Raw genomic sequence first — 20,078 nt, 5'->3', positions numbered from 1 at the left:
AACTTTTTTGTTATTTACTCAAACTTATTTACTTTACCCGTTTCTAAGTTATACCGATTTAAAGTAAACATTTCTTGATTAATAAAAAATGTGATTAACGCTTATTTTTACAAGTATGCCATGAATGTTAGTTACTATGGCAACCATTGTTATCGCAGTTGTTTTAAGTGCAATTACAAACGTAAGTTGTTATTGCTGTATCAAAAAATTGTCACATTTTGTCACAAGAAATATCCAAATTTGTTTGGTTTAAAAAAAACTAAGAATTATTATGTGAAAATGGTGCAATTTAGCAATAAGGAAAAAGTAGACATGTTACTGGTGTTTGGAGAATGCAGATGCAATTGTAGAGAAGCAAAAAGAGTTTACGCACGGCGTTATCCGCATAGAAGAGTCCCCGATGCAAAAACCTTTTCAAGTTTATGTAAAAACTTAAGAGAATATGGCAGCTTCATAAAACCTAAAAGAGATAGGAACAGGACGGCTACAAATGAGGAAAATACTGCTGCTGTAATTCAGCAGGTTGATAATAACCCCAAGATATCCCTATCATAGATAAAAGAAAATACCGGTGTTACCATAAGTTCTTCGTGGAGAATTCTACATAGAAACTCTTTTCACCCGTACAAAAGTAAACTAGTTCATAAACTAGAACTAGGCGATTATGCTGGAAGAATGTATTTCTTAGCGACATTGTCCGATTTGTATAGCCAAGATGCAAATTTTCTCTCGAAAATTTTATGGAGCGACGAAAGTCGATTTCAAAATAATGGAATCGTTAATAGACACAACTGTCGTTTTTGGTCCGAAAACCATCCTCGTTGGATTACAGAAAGAGGTAACCAACGAATTTTTAGTATCAATGTTTGGTGCGGCATATTAAATGGATTCCTTCTTGGACCTTACTTTTACGAAGGAACTTTAAATGCAGATCGCTATTTAAGATTTCTTCAAACTACACTTCCGGAACTATTAGAAGAAGTGCCTCTTGACACTAGAATGAATATGTGGCTACAGCAGGATGGAGCGCCTGCACATAATGCCCAAATAGTAACGAGGTATTTGAACCGAGAATATCTCAATAGATGGTTTGGTACTAATGGACCGGTAAGGTGGCCGGCGAGGTCCCCGGACATTACACCACCAGATTATTTTCTTTGGGGCTACCTAAAAAACGTTATCTATGAAGAACCTATCGAAGATATGGCTGATCTCATTAACAAAATTAGTGCAGCGTGTGCCGCTATCACAAGAAGGACTCTCCTACAAGTGACCCAAGCTCATCTGCTAAAAGTTTTTGATAGTTGTGTTCGAGCAGATGGAGATAATTTTGAACAAAATTTTTGAAATGTCTTATTATTTAGTTAATTGCAATAATAATTTTGGTTATTAACTTGTAGGTATTTTACTGTTTTTTCATTTATTTATCATGTTATCAGAACTAAATCGATAAAAAATAATAAATAAAATCATACTAAAATAGTTGAAATCTATTGTTTGTAATTGCATTTAAGACAACTGCGATAACAATGGTTGCCATAGTAACTAACATTCATGGCATACTTGTAAAAATAAGCGTTAATCACATTTTTTATTAATCAAGAAATGTTTACTTTAAATCGGTATAACTTAGAAACGGGTAAAGTAAATAAGTTTGAGTAAATAACAAAAAAGTTTTTAAATAATATGTACTTTTGTATGCGCGTATTTCCAAAGTCTCTGTAATCGAATAATTTTTCGACGCGTCGCGACGCCCAGCTCTTTGCAGGCGTCGAATTTTTTAAACTTTAGGAAATATCTACTTGACCCCAAACTTTGACTACTTTTTACATAAATTAAATATTTCTTTTCGTTTTGGACTTATTGGCGTGCGGAGTTTTAAGTGAAAAACCCTGTATATATATATATATATATATATATATATATATATATATATATATATATATATATATATATATATATATATATTCTCACGTATTGATTCACGGATGGTAAAATGTGATGACACTATATTCCGGGATATCATCCGTTCGCTCGTTGAACTCCGGCTGGAATCCTGCATCCGACTGGAATCCTGCAGACGTTTCGCCAAAATCTCACTTGGCATCTTCAATGCTCGCGCTCCGAAAACACTGCGAAGTGTCAGTGCCAGTGTTCGAAGTGTTTTCGGAGCGCGAGCATTGAAGATGCCAAGTGAGATTTTGGCGAAACGTCTGCAGGAGATATATATATATATATATATATATATATATATATATATATATATATATATATATATATATATATATATATATATATATATATATATATATATATATATATATATATATATATAATTTTTTGTCCATATATTGACGTTTCGGTCTTCTATGACCTTCTTCAGAAAGGGATACAATCTAAAATTATGTTATAGTACACATCTTTTTTTTTATTTATATAAACGGAATTACAAAGAACCTTACCAAAAAGAGACAAACACAAATCTTAAAATTGAAGAGGTAGCATCATATGGAAGTTCTATACTTTAAAAGCGTTTGGTTTTGTCATAGTGCCTAGAAATATTATTAATGTTTTGGTTTTTTTCCAACTATGAGAATAAAAAAGTCATACCCCTGATAATATCAGGGGTACGAAATTGACTTTAAAGCAATCAGCCGTATGTAAGTAAGCAATTTTGATTTTAACTGCCAGCGAAGCTTCAAGAATAATTGCTGATTCTACCGTATTTCACTACAGCTCGAAGAACAGCAAAAGGAGTCTTTTCGATATCTATTACATATTTATACATCCGAACACAGAGGAAAAGGATAAAATTCGCAAGGTAAAATCACCAGCGAAATCAGTATCTGTAAGTAACGACTGATTTATCTTCCCAGAGGGAAAGAAGAAAGCAATCAAAAACATAAAGAATAATTTAATTTTATTCTAATTTAGAGAAAAGTACCAACACAATAGAATGGAATTAATAATGAAAATATTCTACTTAATAACCGTAGTAGAAGTTATATATGGTACGTAATATCCGATGAAAAATCAACAGTATTTTCCGGACCAGTAAAATATGCACGTAATACCCGGAAGTACGTTATGTCCCATGTACGTTATAAACGGAGTTCACTGTATATAAAATACTATAATACACAATCGCAGGTCGTCAGCAAACATCAACTTGAAACTTGACAAAAAGTCCGATTTTCTTGAAAATTGGACAAAAAAGTTTTGCCAATAAAATTTTTCGGTATTTCCAAAAACAACCGATTTTTTAAATATTTTTTATAAAACATGTTTTAATATTTATTTTTACTATTTCACTGTTGACAGGAAAAAGCATTTAATGTAGCCTGTATTAAGTGAATTTTAAAAATGGCCCTGTTCAACAGATGAAAGGAAAGGTCCGTCTGTCTCCTTTGTTTATTACGCAATCTCGTTGTTTATCGGAAATTTTACTTACACAAGCTGTTTGTTTTTTGTTTTACATTCCATGCCTAATTAATATACGAAATACGAATAATTACATTGTCAATTTACGCCAGAACGTTATTTGAAACGTGAGAAAGCGAACAGAAAAATTAAAATTAATTTTAGAGTATAAAACATGACACTATATTACGTATAATTTTTTGTGTTTGATCGTGGTCATTCTCCTGTAATTTTTTCTTTTCGAACTTTTTTTCCTAAATTCGAGATCCACTTTTTAGCTTTTTTTTTTTTCAATGTGAATGCTTTTTTTTCTCATTTTCACGAAAATTATCATAAATTTTGATTCATTTCTTTTTCAGTGTATCAAAAACATACTTTTTAAATTTTTTTTCTTTTCTTTTCAGTTTTAACAGTTTTTGTCTCAATTTCTCAAAACTTATATAAACAAAAAATGTAATTCAGGTTCGCGAAAAATTTTTTTCTCTTATTTTCAATATTAACATTTTTACATTCCTTGCCTAATTAATATACGAAATACGAATAATTACATTGTCAATTTACGCCAGAACGTTATTTGAAACGTGAGAAAGTGAACAGAAAAATTAAAATTAATTTTAGACTATAAAACATGACACTATATTACGTATAATTTTTTGTGTTTGTTCGTGGTCATTCTCCTGTAATTTTTTTCTTTTCGAACTTTTTTTCCTAAATACGAGATCCACTTTTTAGTTTTTTTTTTCAATGTGCGTGCTTTTTTTTCTCATTTTCACGAAAATTCTCATAAATTTTGATTCATTTCTTTTTCAGTGTATCAAAAACATACTTTTTAACTAAATAACCCAGATATTTAGTTTAAACATTTTTCAAAAGAAAACGTCCGGAATAGTTGCCTTTGATTTAATTTTGAATTTCATTCCTCCCAAACTCCAATTTTTGATATACAGGTTAATTGTTTTTGATAAAAGCCAAAAAAAAGGAATAAATATACATCCCTAACGGTTTAAATTTCAGCCAAAAATTAATATGGAAAGGGGAGGATAAAAAATTGAAGTGAATTTTGAATTTTTTGGAAATTGAGAAAAAATATTCTTAATACTAAAACGAAAAAAAAACATTTAAAAGGTGTGTTTTCGGTACATTCAGAAATAACTGAATCAAACTTTGTAACACTTGGAATATACTTTTAATTATCCCCCTTTTGGTTTTCAGTGAAAAAATCTTGCCTATCAAATTGAGGCTGATGAAGCAATTTGTGAAAGTTTTATATCGAGATGATAATTGTATTGGATGCTGATATATTTCATGGTCTTCATGGTCGATGTTTTAATGTTGTTTCAGCCCTTGCACGAGGGTCGCCGGAACAGGTCGCCTTTGGAGGTCGACCGAAGGGTCAAGGCTACTTCGACGCCCCACCTGTCGGAGTGCCAAGAAGATTTGGTCAGGTGAGCACGCCATTAAATTAGCATAGAATCCCTCCCCCTTTTTCACTCTACCCGCTGTTGCTCCTAGAATAATTGTCTGCTCGTTGATCGGACTGAATTACTTAATTATGTCTTCTTCTTCTTCTTCTATAGAGGCCCGACAAAAGTTGCAAAATATAGTTATGAGAGTGTTCAAAAAATTGAACTGGCTGAATTGTCCATTTTGCCCTTTGCTGCCAAGATTTAATTCGGTGGTGGCTTTTACTAAAGTTCAGATTTTCACGAAATTATATATTTTTACATGACAATTGTTTCGACAACACCGCGTCTTTATCAAATTAACAAGGTTCACGGGTGCCATCAAAATATTAATAATATGACGTTATTAATCAAAAGTAAAAATAATTTACAAATAAATGAAATGAAGAGAACATCCACTCTGCGGAGCAATCTATTGGGTTGTTCGGAAAGTCATTTCGTTTTTTTTGGGGAACATGAAAGACAGTTTTCGTATAATGAATAAATATTTTATTAAATTATATATTGGCCATTCTGGTCCAACACCTTTTGCCATCTTTCTGGCAGCATCATAAAAGTTTTGGTCCTTGCTGGCAAAAAACTGGTTCAGGTGGTTTTTGACATCTTCATTTGAGGTAAAGGTTTTGCCATCCAAAAAATTTTGCAGGGACCGGAACAAATAGTAGTCGGAAGGCGCCAGATCTGGAGAATATGGTTGATGTTGCAGTACGTCCCATTCAAGCTGTAAAAGTTTTTGGCGAGTGACCAAACTTGTGTGAGGTCTCGCATTATCCTGGTGGAACACTACACCCTTCCTGTTGATTAATTCGGGCCTCTTCTCTTTAAGTGAATCATTCAATTTGTCCAGTTGATGACAATAGACTTCTGAATTAATCGTTGTATTGTCCGGCAAAAGCTCAAAAAAAACGATTCCTTTGACATCCCACCAAACGGAGAGCATCACCTTTTTTTGGTGAATGTTGGCTTTTGACACGCTTTGAGCCGGTTCATCTTTTCCGCTCCATGACCTCTTGCGTTTAACATTGTTGTATACAACCCATTTTTCGTCCCCAGTAATAATCCGCTTCAAAAATGGATCATTTTCTTGACGTTTGAGGAGCGAATCACACACGTCAACGCGACGACACAAATTTCGCTCCGTAAGGACACGGGGCACCGACACATCGAGCTTCGAGGTTAAGCCCATGCCTTTCAAATGGCCATAAACAGTCGAATTCGACAAATTTAATCTCTCACCGATCTCTCGTGTGGTTATTCGCCGATTTGCATCAACTGATGCCTTTATCGCATCTTTGTCAGCTTCGACCGGCCTTCCAGACCGTGGTGCATCTTCGACATCAAAATTGCCGGATCGAAATTTTGCAAACCAGTTCTGGCACTGACGTACTGTTAACACGCCTTCTCCATACACATCCGTCAATTTTTTTCTCGCTTGGACAGCATTTTTACCTTTTCTGAAGTAAAAAAGTAAAATATGACGAAAATGCTGCTTATTGCTCTCCATATTTAAAAGGGCACCAACCAAAAACTACTGCGTAGAATTAATAGAACTTTTTCACACACAAGCCTTGCAATATCAGCTCTCAAATGGTTATGCGGCTTAAGTGTGAAGTTGGTTTCGAAAAAACGTAATTAAGTCCTCTGACGGGAAAAAACGAAATGACTTTCCGAACAACCTTATAGTTTAGAACTCCTCTACCGGTGCCAGTAAGTAAATTTGGAACAAAGAATGACAATGACAATGGCAATTTTAGGAAATATAAACCCCTTTTTATGAAACTTTTATAAAACTCCTGCGTCGGTTTTTGTTGAGACGATCCAGCTAACGTCGGCTTCATCAGAGCTTGACTGAAACTGTACCTACGTATATATTGTTTGAGGGCGTAGATAAATGAGGGACATAAACACCGTCTCGGACGACTGATTCCCATATTGGTGACAGATAGATAGATGGTTTATTGACTACTTTACAAGGTCATTGTTTGTAGCAAGTCATACAAAGGAAAAAAAATTAAATTGAGTATACGCTAACATAAAATTGTATATAACGTCATAATATACTAAATCTAGATATACAATGTGTATAAATTCACAATAACTGGACAACAAATAAAAAATAAATTTATATCGACACTTGACACATAGTTTCCACCGGCATTGTTCTTGCCAACATGCAGCGCAGAGCACTTTTGAGCATTCAGCGGCAATAGCCAAATCGAATACCACTTGGAAATATTATTCAAGTCTCTCCGCATGTGATTTTCAATCAGAGAATCAATGCTGGAGAGCAAATCCACAGTGTACACTGAGAATAGCACTGGTCCTAGCACCGATCCCTGGGGAACACCACTAGGCACGTTTTGTGGCAGTGACAAAGCGTTACCAATTCGAACTCCGATGCAAGAATTTTAGTTTTATGATCGGTTTCGTGATTGTGTTCGTCCGGTCTGTCCGACGTATTCTTTGCCGCATATGCGTGGAATGCTGTAAACTCCTGGCGTCTCAAGTGGAGTTTTGTCTTTGACGGATCGAAGATGTCAAGAAAAACCGACGCAGGAGGAAGCCAGAAGTTTTATAAAAAGTATTACAGTAGCCTGTGGTCGTTTATTTGCAAAATTAAGAATACAATTATACTCTTAGCAATGTGCTGTGTAAGTAAATATTTTTTATGGCACAATTAAGTTAGAACCGAAAATGTAAATTTGAATTCAATTGAATGGCGTAGTTAGAATTCGAAATTCGATTTTTACGTTCGTTAATCTATTTCTTAAATGTTCTACATGTTTGTTCGATATAAATTTTGAGATAGGATCGACATTTCAACTTGTAGACTCCGGATTTTTGAGTTTTCCGTGATTTAGTTTAATTGTTTTTTAGAAATTTTCCTATGGTATTCTTACTGAATTATGAATTAATGATAATAATTAAGACGAAACATTAAGGCGATTTCCTACAGCTGTCCGTTTTCTAGTTTTTTTTTTTCAAATATTTAAACCGTTTGATGATTATCCCGTTATATATTTTTAACGAATCGAACCTTTAGTGCCGCTTGGCGGTGCAAAATCACGATTCCGTTTAATTAGCCATTTTTTCGTCCATTAAGGGCGTTTTAATTACGCCCCAACCCGGAACACACCGCGATACGTTTTCCGGGGGAATATTAAAAGGGTTTACTTCCCTATTAAGGATTGCGAAAGTTTCGTGGTTTATACACACGAAATTGTGAAGAACGCGACGTCGGAAAAGAAAATGTTGTAATAATCCGTTATCGCATAGTGGCGCAGTCGGGTGGATCGTAACATAAAACGGCCGCACGCTACTGTATAGTGCTTTCGCATGCAAATTATGGCTTATGGCCATTGTATATACAAGAGCTTGGCAATAAACCGGACCGAGCCAAAAAAATTGATTTTTTTTTTAAATAAAAACCTATCGACAAAATCATTCAAAGTGATCAAAAAATATACCGTCAAGCTGTTGGGCGTTTCATGTAATAAAGCCTTCAACATTCATAAGTTTTTTTTTTAATTTAACTCTTTGGCTTTAAAGTTTTGCAACTAACAAAGAACTCAATTTGTCAAAGAAACTCCCACGGGCCACTGTAATACTTTTTATAAAACTTCCGAGACGGTGTTTATTTATTTTTTTATGTTAGTTTTATTTATTTATTTATTCAAAGAAACTTGCACAAGCTACAGTAATACTATTTACAAATATTCTGGAATCCTCCTTCTTTGGTTGTTGTTGAATCGTCTTGTTTGGGTTGTTCAGAGGTTAATTGAAACTGAATTGAACTTCAGCGAGTTCGATTTATCAACAAATAAATAGTATAATTGTTCGCATTTCTTTAACCTATAAAGCGTTATGATTAGTACCTTTTAAAGTAGGTACAGGCTATTTCTTAAAAACTTACTAGGTATAATTAGATATATTAATTACCGTCTTTGAAGGAAAATTAAACACAAGAGTGGCGACATAAAAAATACACCTCAAGTCATATCAAAATGTCCATGGAGTAAAAGTTGTTTTGGGAAAATGCTATGCAGAAAACTGTCTTAAAGTCACTTAAAATCGGATCTTTTGTATTTTAATATCACAAGATATCCATGATATCGTGATGGGATATGTCTTGCATAGTATTAACTAGAGGATTGCATGCGAAATCAATATCGCTAGCGACTAATAAATCGATTAGTTGGGTTATATTTATCAAACAACTCTTGCTCTCTCCTCCTGCGTCATGCTGACTAAGAATAATTTTTAATAATAATTTTTAATATAGTTTTCAACCACTGCAACAATTTTATTTTAGGGTGGGACAGGTGGTCATATTTTGCATATTTTGTATTTTTTGAAGGCGTTGACGATGAAGTAGGGTTAAACAGGGGTAAAACAATACAACAATATAACAATGCAGACATAATAAACGACTCACAGAGTTGTTTCCTAACTTGAAGAAAATATTATAATACATTATTAAAAAATATATATTTTACCACCCTGTATCTCGAAAGTGAAGACGATTGGGACATGTCCATATGAAGCTTTCTTTTTAAACCTGACTGGGTGTCAAGTTCCGTCAAAATAATGTTTATTTTGTTTTTTTTAGACGAATTTAATGAATTTTGAACAGATGTTTAATACAAATGCGCTTGTCAATATTCGTCTTTTAATTTCTGTCGCAATGATGCCATAATCTGATAACTCCCATACATCGCATTCACCTCCCTGCAAATCCACTCCTAAACACTTTCATTATTTCTTTGTCGCATTTTTCCCTCCTGTCTAGTAAATTATTATTAACAAAATGACCCAAGGTTGGAACACCAGTTAACTGTCCTCTGACGCTTTCGAATTTTACCTTCATATCCCTGTAAAACCCTCCCTCTCTCCCCCCCCCTTCTTTTCTCACTCCCTCCTCCCTCCCCCCCTCACTCTCTCCCTCTCCGCTCTTCTATCACATTCCAAACTTTTTGCTCAATTGTGCTCATGAAGAGAATACCAGTAGAATCGCTAGAAGCCAGAAGGTTCCATTTTTGACAAACTTTAATATTTCTTTTGTCGCCAGCACGTCATTTTTGTCAATTACCAAACTTTTTGGCGTATTTGATATCTAACCCGTCAAATTTGACATTTCGTTTAACCTCGTCGCCGCGTCCGTATTAACTTTGCCCCCGTTTGGTGTTCCCCAGGAAGTGGAGCGACGCCGTCGAAGATGGCGGCGGTTTTTCGCTGAACCCTGAACCGCTGAGGGAAGCGACGAACCACCCCCAACACCACCACGCCCACCACCAACGAGGTAAGTGGAAGTTTTTTGGAATGGTTATCCAAACAAGGTCGACTGTGCGGTGCCTTGCAACGTCATATTAATTTCCTTCGATAAACACGACGACGTTAATGGATTTCGCGCATAGTGCTCGCCCCTGTTTGAGATAAGCATCTTCCCGTGACGTAATACGCCGGGAATTAGAAACCGAATTTTAGAGGACAGTCAACAGCGCGTGATAGAAAACGCCAATTTGAATTGGAATAAATTTAAAAAATTGGTGGGTCAAAATGTAAATGTATATACCAAGAAATTTAATTTCGAAATGAGCGGGTATGCAACTATTACGCGAAAGGTTCTTAAATTCTCATAATGACGTAAAAAAAATGAATATGGCGCATCTAAATGAAACTCTGAGCTTTGAAATTTTAATTTTTATTCGATATAGATTCAAGAAGCTTAGAATTTTTTAACTTATAATATCGAGAATGGCCCATTACAAGATCCACAGCTACTCAAGTTGTGAGAAAATTTATTGAAACAGGAAAAATGGCTACCCTTAGCAAGGTGGTGAATCTAAAAAAGATCCTACGTCATCTATGGAGGGCAACCTTAAATCGGTTATTAAGGCTTCTTCTGTATCAGACTCTTTGAAAAAGTCTTTCACCTCATGACTTTCAAATTCCTCTTCTCTACGGACTCTCAAAGATTCACAAACCAGGATTATCCCTTCGAACTATTGTCCATTGGTTCTCCAACATCTTCTGTGGCAATTCTATATTAAAATTTTTTCCATGGAAAACTGATGGTTTCGTACTTAATTCCGTTTATTTCACTGAACAATTAATAAGGAACAGCTGTGTTTTCTCCATTATCACCAGTCACCGCGAATGAATTTATGGAAGCCTTTGAGAAGAAAGTTCTCTACACCTTGGTTCATTATGTTTACACAAACCCTACGCACACAGACCGATATTATAATGCATGGTCACATCACCATCCGGTCCAAAAATCATCGGTTATCAGCTCTCTCGTAACTCAGCCCGAGTCACTGAACCCAGAAATAAAACATTTTACCGCTGCTCTTCTATCTATTAATTTCCACATTGAAGATATTAAGCGTTCCATCAGAAAGTACACTTCATCACAACCTTCCAATAGCAATGAGGCCCAGAGCAATCCTACACCCGACACTGTTGTCTTTCCTTACATTCAAATCATCACTGACCACATTTCAAAAGTTTTTAAAAAAAAGTCCTGTTGGCTTCGCGAAAGTTTTCTTTCTGTTCCCCAATTGGTGTGGTGGTGCGGTTCAAATTAAACTGTTCCAGATCCAGAATTCTGTCCACAATTTCATCGGTTCTTGGAGATGAAAGCCCTCGCTTTCGTGGTTCCTCCTCAGTCTACTTTCTTACATCTTAAAATCACTTAAACGCTTGGAATGCAATAGCAAAAACTGTGCTGCTATGTTATCGATCTCGTTGCTTCATTTATTTATTAACAAGTTTTTCCTTCAGACAGACGTAGCCGCGCAAGGAAAGCACAAAATATCACAAAAAAGAAATACTTTGCCAGTGGACTAGTTTAAGAACTAATTACAAAGCTCAGTGCAAATAGATCAAGATCCGGAAACGCGTTCTCTACCCTGTTATAAGTTTTTTTCTAAAGCGATAGGAAAATTTGTTCTACGATTTTCCAAAGACTGCATGCAATAGAAACGAAGGTGTTCACTATAACTAAAAAAATGTCTCTGCCTATTAAATCTATAATTTAGAGCATTTACAAATTTTTGTTGTACACTCTCCGGCCGTTCTACGTGCATCTCAAAAAGAAGCCTCGAATCCAATTTACATCCAGGTCTTTTAAAGAGTCCTAAAAGTTCAGGTGGTATTTTTTTTGTAAACAAACACAGTGACAACACTATTCTTCAAAATTTGACTAATCTCTCTGCAACAATACAATACGAGTTTGAAAAGCACTGGCCAATATCATACAGGAAAATAGCAAACAATAAGGGACCGAAATGTGACCCTTCAGGTACCCCTGCTCCATATTGTCAGTCACTCACTGACTGAAATTTATAGGTTATATCTACTCAGCAGTATGGCGAAGTTCAAAACTGGCCTTTGGCGCGTGGCTTGTTAGGACAGCAGGTGGAGTCAAATCTAAAGTCACGCCCCAAGGGGCGGAGTTGAATGGTAGGCCACGCCCCGAGGGGCGGAGTTTCGAAGTTATCTTCTAAAAGCAAATATTATTCGGAAATTTTGCTATAGGAAATGCGGCGAAATGCGGTACAAAGTGACAATTTTCCTTGGAATTTTTAAATTTTAATCGCGAATTGGCCGATTAATTTTCCGCGTTTTAATTAATTAAGACATCGAGTTCCGTCTTTTGTTGAATTATAAATAATATTTTTCGTAAGAGGCTTATTTTGTTAGGCGGACACAAATCTCCCCCTTCAAACGACGGAAAGGTAATCTGCTCGATAAATTTCGTTCCCCCACTCCTCGAATTATCCGGATTGCGTCGGAGCTTCTTACGTCATTCATTCAGAATTAGTTACCGGTAGAATTGAAAAGTTTGAAATGAATCTGTTTATATCCGCAAAGAGTAAGGTATATAAGATATAGCCTCAACTTGTATTTCTTATATTTTTTTTTAGTGCCGTCTTTAATTATTATGGATAATGCACGATATCATCCTAGACTTAGTATAGACTGTCACAGTCTTCATCGTGTAGGCTTTCGACTGATCCTCTCCAATATAACTTGAACGATGTTATGTTATTACCTATTGTTATCGGGAAGGCTATTAACAAAAAAATTTATTCCTAACTGAGTGAGCAGGCAGGGGTGGGCCAGGTATATTTCTTTCTTTCTGGTGAAACTTTAATCAGTAGAGGACTTATCAAACAATAAGCTTGAAAAGAAACCTATCTTGCCTTTATCAAAGCGAAGTTGTTGAATGAACCGAATAAGAAGCCAGAGAAAGATGAAACTAATAACCACATTTTAAAATAAGGCTATTTACTACAATGAAAAATATATCTTTAAAATATCTTAAATTTTTTTCCACGCATCTACAACCTACAATTAATTTTTTTATTGCATAGGGGAGACTCTTTTAGGTTCTTCCTGACGCTACGCTCCATATTTTAAGACAAGGGCATTTACTACAATAAAGAACATATCTTTAAAATACTTTATATTTATTTTTCAAGCATACTATAATAATAATCTAAAATTGAGAGTTTTTTTTTTCTGTATAGAGGAGATTTTTTAGGTTTTTTTTTATACGATCCACTCCATATTTTAAAACAAGGCTATTTACTACAATGAAAAAAAAATCTATTTATTTTTCAAGCATAGAATAATAATAATAATAATAATAATAATATAATCTTCAATTGAGAATTTGTTTTTTTTTTCTCTATGGGGGAGACTTTTTTGGGTTTTTCTTTACGTTCCGCTCAGTGAAAATTTCAAAAATATCGTGTGTTCCGTAACATTTTCTGCATAACAAGCCTTTTTGTCCCAATTTCGCGTACCCGGAGCCGAAATCGAATTCGCCACCCGTATTAATTAGTTCGATATATGCCGTTGTTATTCGCAAATTGGCCGACCAGCGGGTTTATAGTCGGAATGCTGACTGGCTGGAACGCGTAAACAAAGGCGATGCGCTTGTTTATCGCTGCATTCGCAAATTTAGGGGAAAACTTTCCCTCGTAGACCTCGAAGAGAGTCACCCGGCAATGAACTGGTCGCCAAATGCTCGAGTTCTTTACATAAAGATAATAATAAATCGGGCAAAATGAGCAATAAATTTCTTATAAAGGTTAGATTAAAATAAATGATAACTAGGAAGTAATATACGTTTTTTTTTTTTAAAAAAACCAAGGATTAAATTAAACATATCTATATCTATGCCGTTTTGTAAAAAACAATTATTATAAGTTTGAGCAGTTCGGAGCAGTTTCTTTGAGTTTCAAGCTACTTCAAATTGGAAAATTTTAACTTTTCTCCGATCTCTGTTGTATCTAAAGTTCAGGTTTTTAAAAAGTTTTTTGTATGCTTCGTATCATGATGATATATTTACTGTAAATAGGATTCCAAACTGTCTATGAGTACTCTACTACAGACCTTATCATTGAAAAACACGTCCCAAGTCTTTTATTTGCTTAACTCTCTAAAACCTTTTATTGTCAAGCATTAAGTTAATATCTATATCCTTGTAATATCGACATTCATCAAGATTTAAGAACAATCTGCGGTTTGTTCAATAATAGGTAAATCCGTCAAGATCGCTCTGACGCTCAAATGCGTCTAAATACGAACCAATCTCTTTTTTTACTTTTAAACCGCCGGCAAAAGAAGCACGAATAGAAATGCGAAACAAAGGTCAACATCGAAAAAAAAATGAGATCCCTGAGATCCAACAGACTCCTTTCTGTAACATAGCTTTGCGATAGCTGGAGCAGAGTATCGGTATACACAGCTCACGTCCCAAAACCATTGCGCATGAAAAAATTGATGTCATTTTGATTTGGTTCTATGTCATTTTTACCAGAAAAAACAAACATACAATATATAAGGATGATTGGCGAGACGTCAGCAATTTTGATTTGTGAACAACTGATGCAGTAAGAATCTAGTAGTCGGTGGAAGTTTTTTAAAAAGTAAAACGCCTTTAAACCAAAGCACATCTTATATGATTTTACGTCTCCTGATTCTAAGATTATATATCATCTATATTATCCTTTAATTATGACGGAATACAAAAATTTCCCTCATAACCTAAAAATATTTTCTTAAAATCGGCGAAATTTTGAAAATCATTTACAAATCGCTGAAATCTTTGTTGAATTCTTGAAAGTCGGTGAAATTTTTTGGTGAAATCTTCACTGTGCTTAGACTATGCTTGGGCTACTGTTTATCCTGATTCTAAGATTCGTTCACGATTCATTTATACAAAACCGGTGCTGAAGTGTTTGTTTTTTTAACATTAAGCTACCTTTAAAAACCCGAAACAAAGCTACAACCAAATATAAAAAAACTAAAAATGTCGTTGATTTTGAACAATGGTCTCAGAAATTTTACAAGTATGACAATTAAGAAGGAAAAAATGGCCTATGTGCAACATGCGTTAAATCGTAGCTCGAAAGAAGTGTGGACAAAGGAAAAATCAAATATTCCACCTCAGCTCCGTAACATTAATGAAATCAATAAGTACTTCGTACAAGGTCGTACACAAAAAGTGGTTCTAAGGGCTGAAGGCTCCATTCCGGGGCCAATCTTAATACTGTATATATACGTCCGCGTTTCCTAGTTTTATACAGCATTGCAAAACCCAAATTTATACAGATGATACGCAAGTTAATTACTCATTTTCGGCAGATAACATTCTGGAAAGCTGTCAAATCATAAATAATGATCTAGAAATCGTTAACAGGGTGTCCCTAGAACATTTACTCCATCTAAATCCAAAAAAATCTATAGTAATGTTCTTTGGTAGGCCCGTGGATGTTGATCGATTATCTCAACTATTTAATGTGTGCATTCCTCGGAAAACGGAGGCAAAAAACCTTGGGCTCATGCTCGACAGTGAGCTAAGATTTAATGGTCACGTTACACAATGTATTAAAAAATCTATTGCTTATATAGTCCTACATCATTAAAAAAGATTCTGTCCTGTGTGATTCGATAGTTTTATCTTCTTTTAACCACTGCGATGTCGTCTATGACCCATGTCTGAGGCGGCTGTCTCAGAACGGATTCAAAAAATCCAGAAATACTGTCTAAGATTCGAAGGAATTTCGATGGCTTAATATGAAACATCGACATATCTCGATAAATGTAATGTTCATTGCAAAATTATAAGATTGAAGTCTCCACGCTGTCTTTTCAAAAAAATCAGCTTTCGCACGGACGTTTATCAATTTAAATTTAAGATTTAAAGGCCTGCTCACCCCTCCACGTCACACCTCTGGAATTTTTGAAAGGTCCTTTACATATGACGTGGTTAAATTTCAAGGGCCGATGTTGATTTTGAATAAAACACAAACTATTTAGGAAATTATTGTAATTTTATTTTATTATGATATATTGGTATTACTCAATTATGTATGGAATAAAATATCGGCCAAATGGGCGCCGCGACCATGGCGGCACACCTCCATCCGATGGTCCAAATTTTCGATGACCCTGAGGCATAATGGAGGTTCTATGCGGTTAATCTGCCGAATTATCTCATCCTTTAGCTCTTGAATTGTTGCTGGCTTATAGACGTACACCTTTTCTTTCAAATAACCCCAAAGAAAAAAGTCCAACGGTGTCAAATCACATGATCTTGGCGGCCAATTGACATCGCCATTATGTGAGATAACACGACCATCGAATTTGTTGCGCAAAAGAGCGATTGTTTCGTTAGCAGTGTGGCAAGTGGCACCGTCCTGCTGAAACCACATATCGTCCACATCCATATCTTCCAATTCGGGCCATAAAAAGTTCGTTATCATCTCACGATAGCGAACACCATTCACGGTAACTGCCTGACCGGCCTCATTTTGGAAAAAATACGGCCCGATGATGCCGCCAGCCCATAAACCGCACCAAACAGTCACTCTTTGGGGGTGCATCGGTTTTTCGACAATCACTCTTGGATTCTCATTCGCCCAAATGCGGCAATTCTGTTTATTGACGAATCCACTGAGGTGAAAATGTGCCTCATCACTGAAGATGATTTTCTTCGAAAATTGATCATCCACTGTTGCCATTTCTTGCCACCATTCTGCCCATTCACGACGTTTGGAATGGTCGAGAGGCTTTAGTTCTTGAGCCAATTGCACCTTGTAAGCGTGTAAATGCACATCTGTATGCATAATGTTTATCAACGACGAGCGTGAGAGGTGCAATTGTTGGGCACGACGACGAGTTGAGGTGGACGGCTCTTCAGCCACACTATCGCGAACAGCAGCAATATTTTCTGCAGTACGAGCTGTACGAGCATGCACTGGTGTTCTCATATCTTCTACAGACCCGGTTTGCTCGAATTTTTTCACGATTTTTGCGATTGTACGCACATTTGGACGATCAAATTGACCAAAAAAATCACGAAGTGCACGATATGCATTTTGATTTGAACGCCCATTTTCATAATAAGTCTGGATAACTTTAACACGTTGTTGGATTGTGTATCTCTCCATGGTTCAAATTGAGTAAGTCTGAAATAGAGAAATGTCAAATAAAATTCGGAAAAAAACTTGGCATTTAGGTGTGGTTCACATTCAACATCGGCCCTTACAATTTAACCACCCGTTATAATGCATTGGATCAGTCTCTTAAATTGCTAAACAATACGTTTTCCACACACCTGCGTGAGGTATTATTATCATTAAATATTTAAGTAATGTCTACTGTAAACTATTTCCAAAGTGTAAGTCCCTCCATTCGCACAGATCGTACTGGGTATTTATTAATTTTTTTTATGTGTACTTTTCCTGCCTTTTTCTTAGGTTAGGTTTAAAAACGGATGCTCAAAATATCTTATTTTGTTCATCTGAACCGTGTCCTTTTCATTTTATATTAATACGTGAATAAATTATTATTTATTTTATTTATTATCAGCATTTCCGAATAAGTCGTTCCTGTGCTTAGACTTTGCTTGGCTACTGTTTCCATATAAAATTCATTCATGATCCGTTTATACAAAACGAGGGCTTAAGTGTTTTGTTAACCATTAGCCCATTATCAACATGATTATCATAAAATAATGAATCTCACAGACGAGTCTCTTAACAGTTTTGGTTAGTTGAACTTTTTTATTGGGTTGTTCGGAAAGTCATTTCGTTTTTTTTTTTTGGGGAACATGAAAGACAGTTTTCGTATAATGAATTAATATTTTATTAAATTATATAATGGCCATTCTAGTTCAACACCTTTTGCCATCTTTCTGGCAGTAACATAATTCCCCTCTCATAAAAGTTTTGGTCCTTGCTGGCAAAAAACTGGTTCAGGTGGTTTTTGACATCTTCATTTGAGGTAAAGGTTTTGCCATCCAAAAAATTTTGCAGGGACCGGAACAAATAGTAGTCGGAAGGCGCCAGATCTGGAGAATATGGTGGATGTTGCAGTACGTCCCATTCAAGCTGTAAAAGTTTTTGGCGAGTGACCAAACTTGTGTGAGGTCTCGCATTATCCTGGTGGAACACTACACCCTTCCTATTGATTAATTCGGGCCTCTTCTCTTTAAGTGAATCATTCAATTTGTCCAGTTGATGACAATAGACTTCTGAATTAATCGTTGTATTGTCCGGCAAAAGCTCAAAAAAACGATTCCTTTGACATCCCACCAAACGGAGAGCATCACCTTTTTTTGGTGAATGTTGGCTTTTGACACGCTTTGAGCCGGTTCATCTTTTCTGCTCCATGACCTCTTGCGTAACATTGTTGTATACAACCCATTTTTCATCCCCAGTAATAATCCGCTTCAAAAATGGATCATTTTCTTGACGTTTGAGGAGCGAATCACACACGTCAACGCGACGACACAAATTTCGCTCCGTAAGGACATGGGGCACCCACACATCGAGCTTCGAGGTTAAGCCCATGCCTTTCAAATGGCCATAAACAGTCGAATTCGACAAAATTAATCTCTCACTGATCTCTCGTGTAGTTATTCGCCGATTTGCATCAACTAATGCCTTTATCGCATCTTTGTCAGCTTCGACCCGCCTTCCAGACCGTGGTGCATCTTCGACATCAAAATTGCCGGATCGAAATTTTGCAAACCAGTTCTGGCACTGGCGTACTATTAACACGCCTTCTCCATACACATCGGTCAAATTTTTTCTCGCTTGGACAGCATTTTTACCTTTTCTGAAGTAAAAAAGTAAAATATGACGAAAATGCTGCTTATTGCTCTCCATATTTAAAAGGGCACCAACCAAAAACTACTGCGTAAAATTAATAGAACTTTTTCACACACAAGCCTTGCAATATCAGCTCTCAAGACATTATAATGGTTATGCGGCTTAAGTGTGAAGTTGGTTTCGAAAAAACGTAATTAAGTCCTCTGACGGGAAAAAACGAAATGACTTTCCGAACAACCTTATAACATTCTATGCGAGATATTCAAAAAAAATTGTTTATCCTGACTGTAAGGTTCAATAAAGGAATGATTATGATAAAACGATAAATCCCACACATCCCTTGACAGTTTTGGGCTCGTCTTTCTGCCCGCCCCGCCCCTTTGGATACGTCATAGCCGTGAAGTAATAAATTTGACGGTTGCGTCGACTTGTGTTCCAGGTCAAACTGCCGAAAGCGTCCTGCAAAAGTTTAGGAAAACGTTTTCGTTACGTTTCCAACGGAAATCGAGTAAAGACAGCTGCGCGTCCGAAGACAACATGTCCGACGCGCCGCATTCCGAAGAGGATTCCTCGTCGCCCGGGCGTCTCGACGCCGTCCCCGTCGACGAACGGGGCGTCGAAGATTCCCACGGGACGTCGTTCGACCATAAAAGCAAGTAAGTGACGTTTCGGGGCGGGCAACGAAATAAATTAGCTGCGCCGAGGGGAAAGATAAGGGGACCTCAGATTACGTTCGTGCAAACTAGACGTTTGATTTTTCTTTAGTCTTTCTGAATTGTATTTTTTAAATTTTCATAGTTACAGGGACTAAACTAATAGGAAAACAATGTTTTTCTCTATTTTAAGAGACGGTTTGAGTAGGAAAAACGCTTAAAGTCGAAGGTTCTGTTACATTTGTTCATATTTTTATTCCAACAACGCGCCGTCTCATACCTCGGTGGTTGTCATGGTGAAAACCCACGAATTATGCTTTGAACCATCCGCCTTACTCACCAGATCTACCTCTAAGCGACTTCTTTTTCTTCCCTCATCTGAAAACTGCGCTCGAAGGGCGCCTTACTCA

At 36.1% G+C, this 20,078-nt stretch overlaps 1 protein-coding gene across 1 annotated transcript in view; it reads left to right on the top strand.

Annotated features, from left to right (window-relative positions):
- LOC132701359 (uncharacterized) overlaps positions 1-20,078 on the top strand; it is a 165,480-nt gene that overhangs the window by 105,503 nt on the left and 39,899 nt on the right. Inside the window, exons 12-14 of the mRNA XM_060669196.1 lie at positions 4,762-4,865; positions 10,076-10,182; positions 19,455-19,671. Of these exons, the coding sequence (XP_060525179.1) occupies positions 4,762-4,865; positions 10,076-10,182; positions 19,455-19,671 (428 nt within the window). The remainder of the gene's footprint in view (positions 1-4,761; positions 4,866-10,075; positions 10,183-19,454; positions 19,672-20,078) is intronic.

This window comes from Cylas formicarius, unplaced genomic scaffold, assembly GCF_029955315.1.
Source record: "Cylas formicarius isolate icCylForm1 unplaced genomic scaffold, icCylForm1.1 PGA_scaffold_4__25_contigs__length_36172078, whole genome shotgun sequence".
In the NCBI taxonomy this organism is placed as follows: domain Eukaryota; kingdom Metazoa; phylum Arthropoda; class Insecta; order Coleoptera; family Brentidae; genus Cylas; species Cylas formicarius.
Note: the sequence above shows the minus strand (reverse complement) of the source record. Positions and strands in the feature narration are given on the sequence as shown.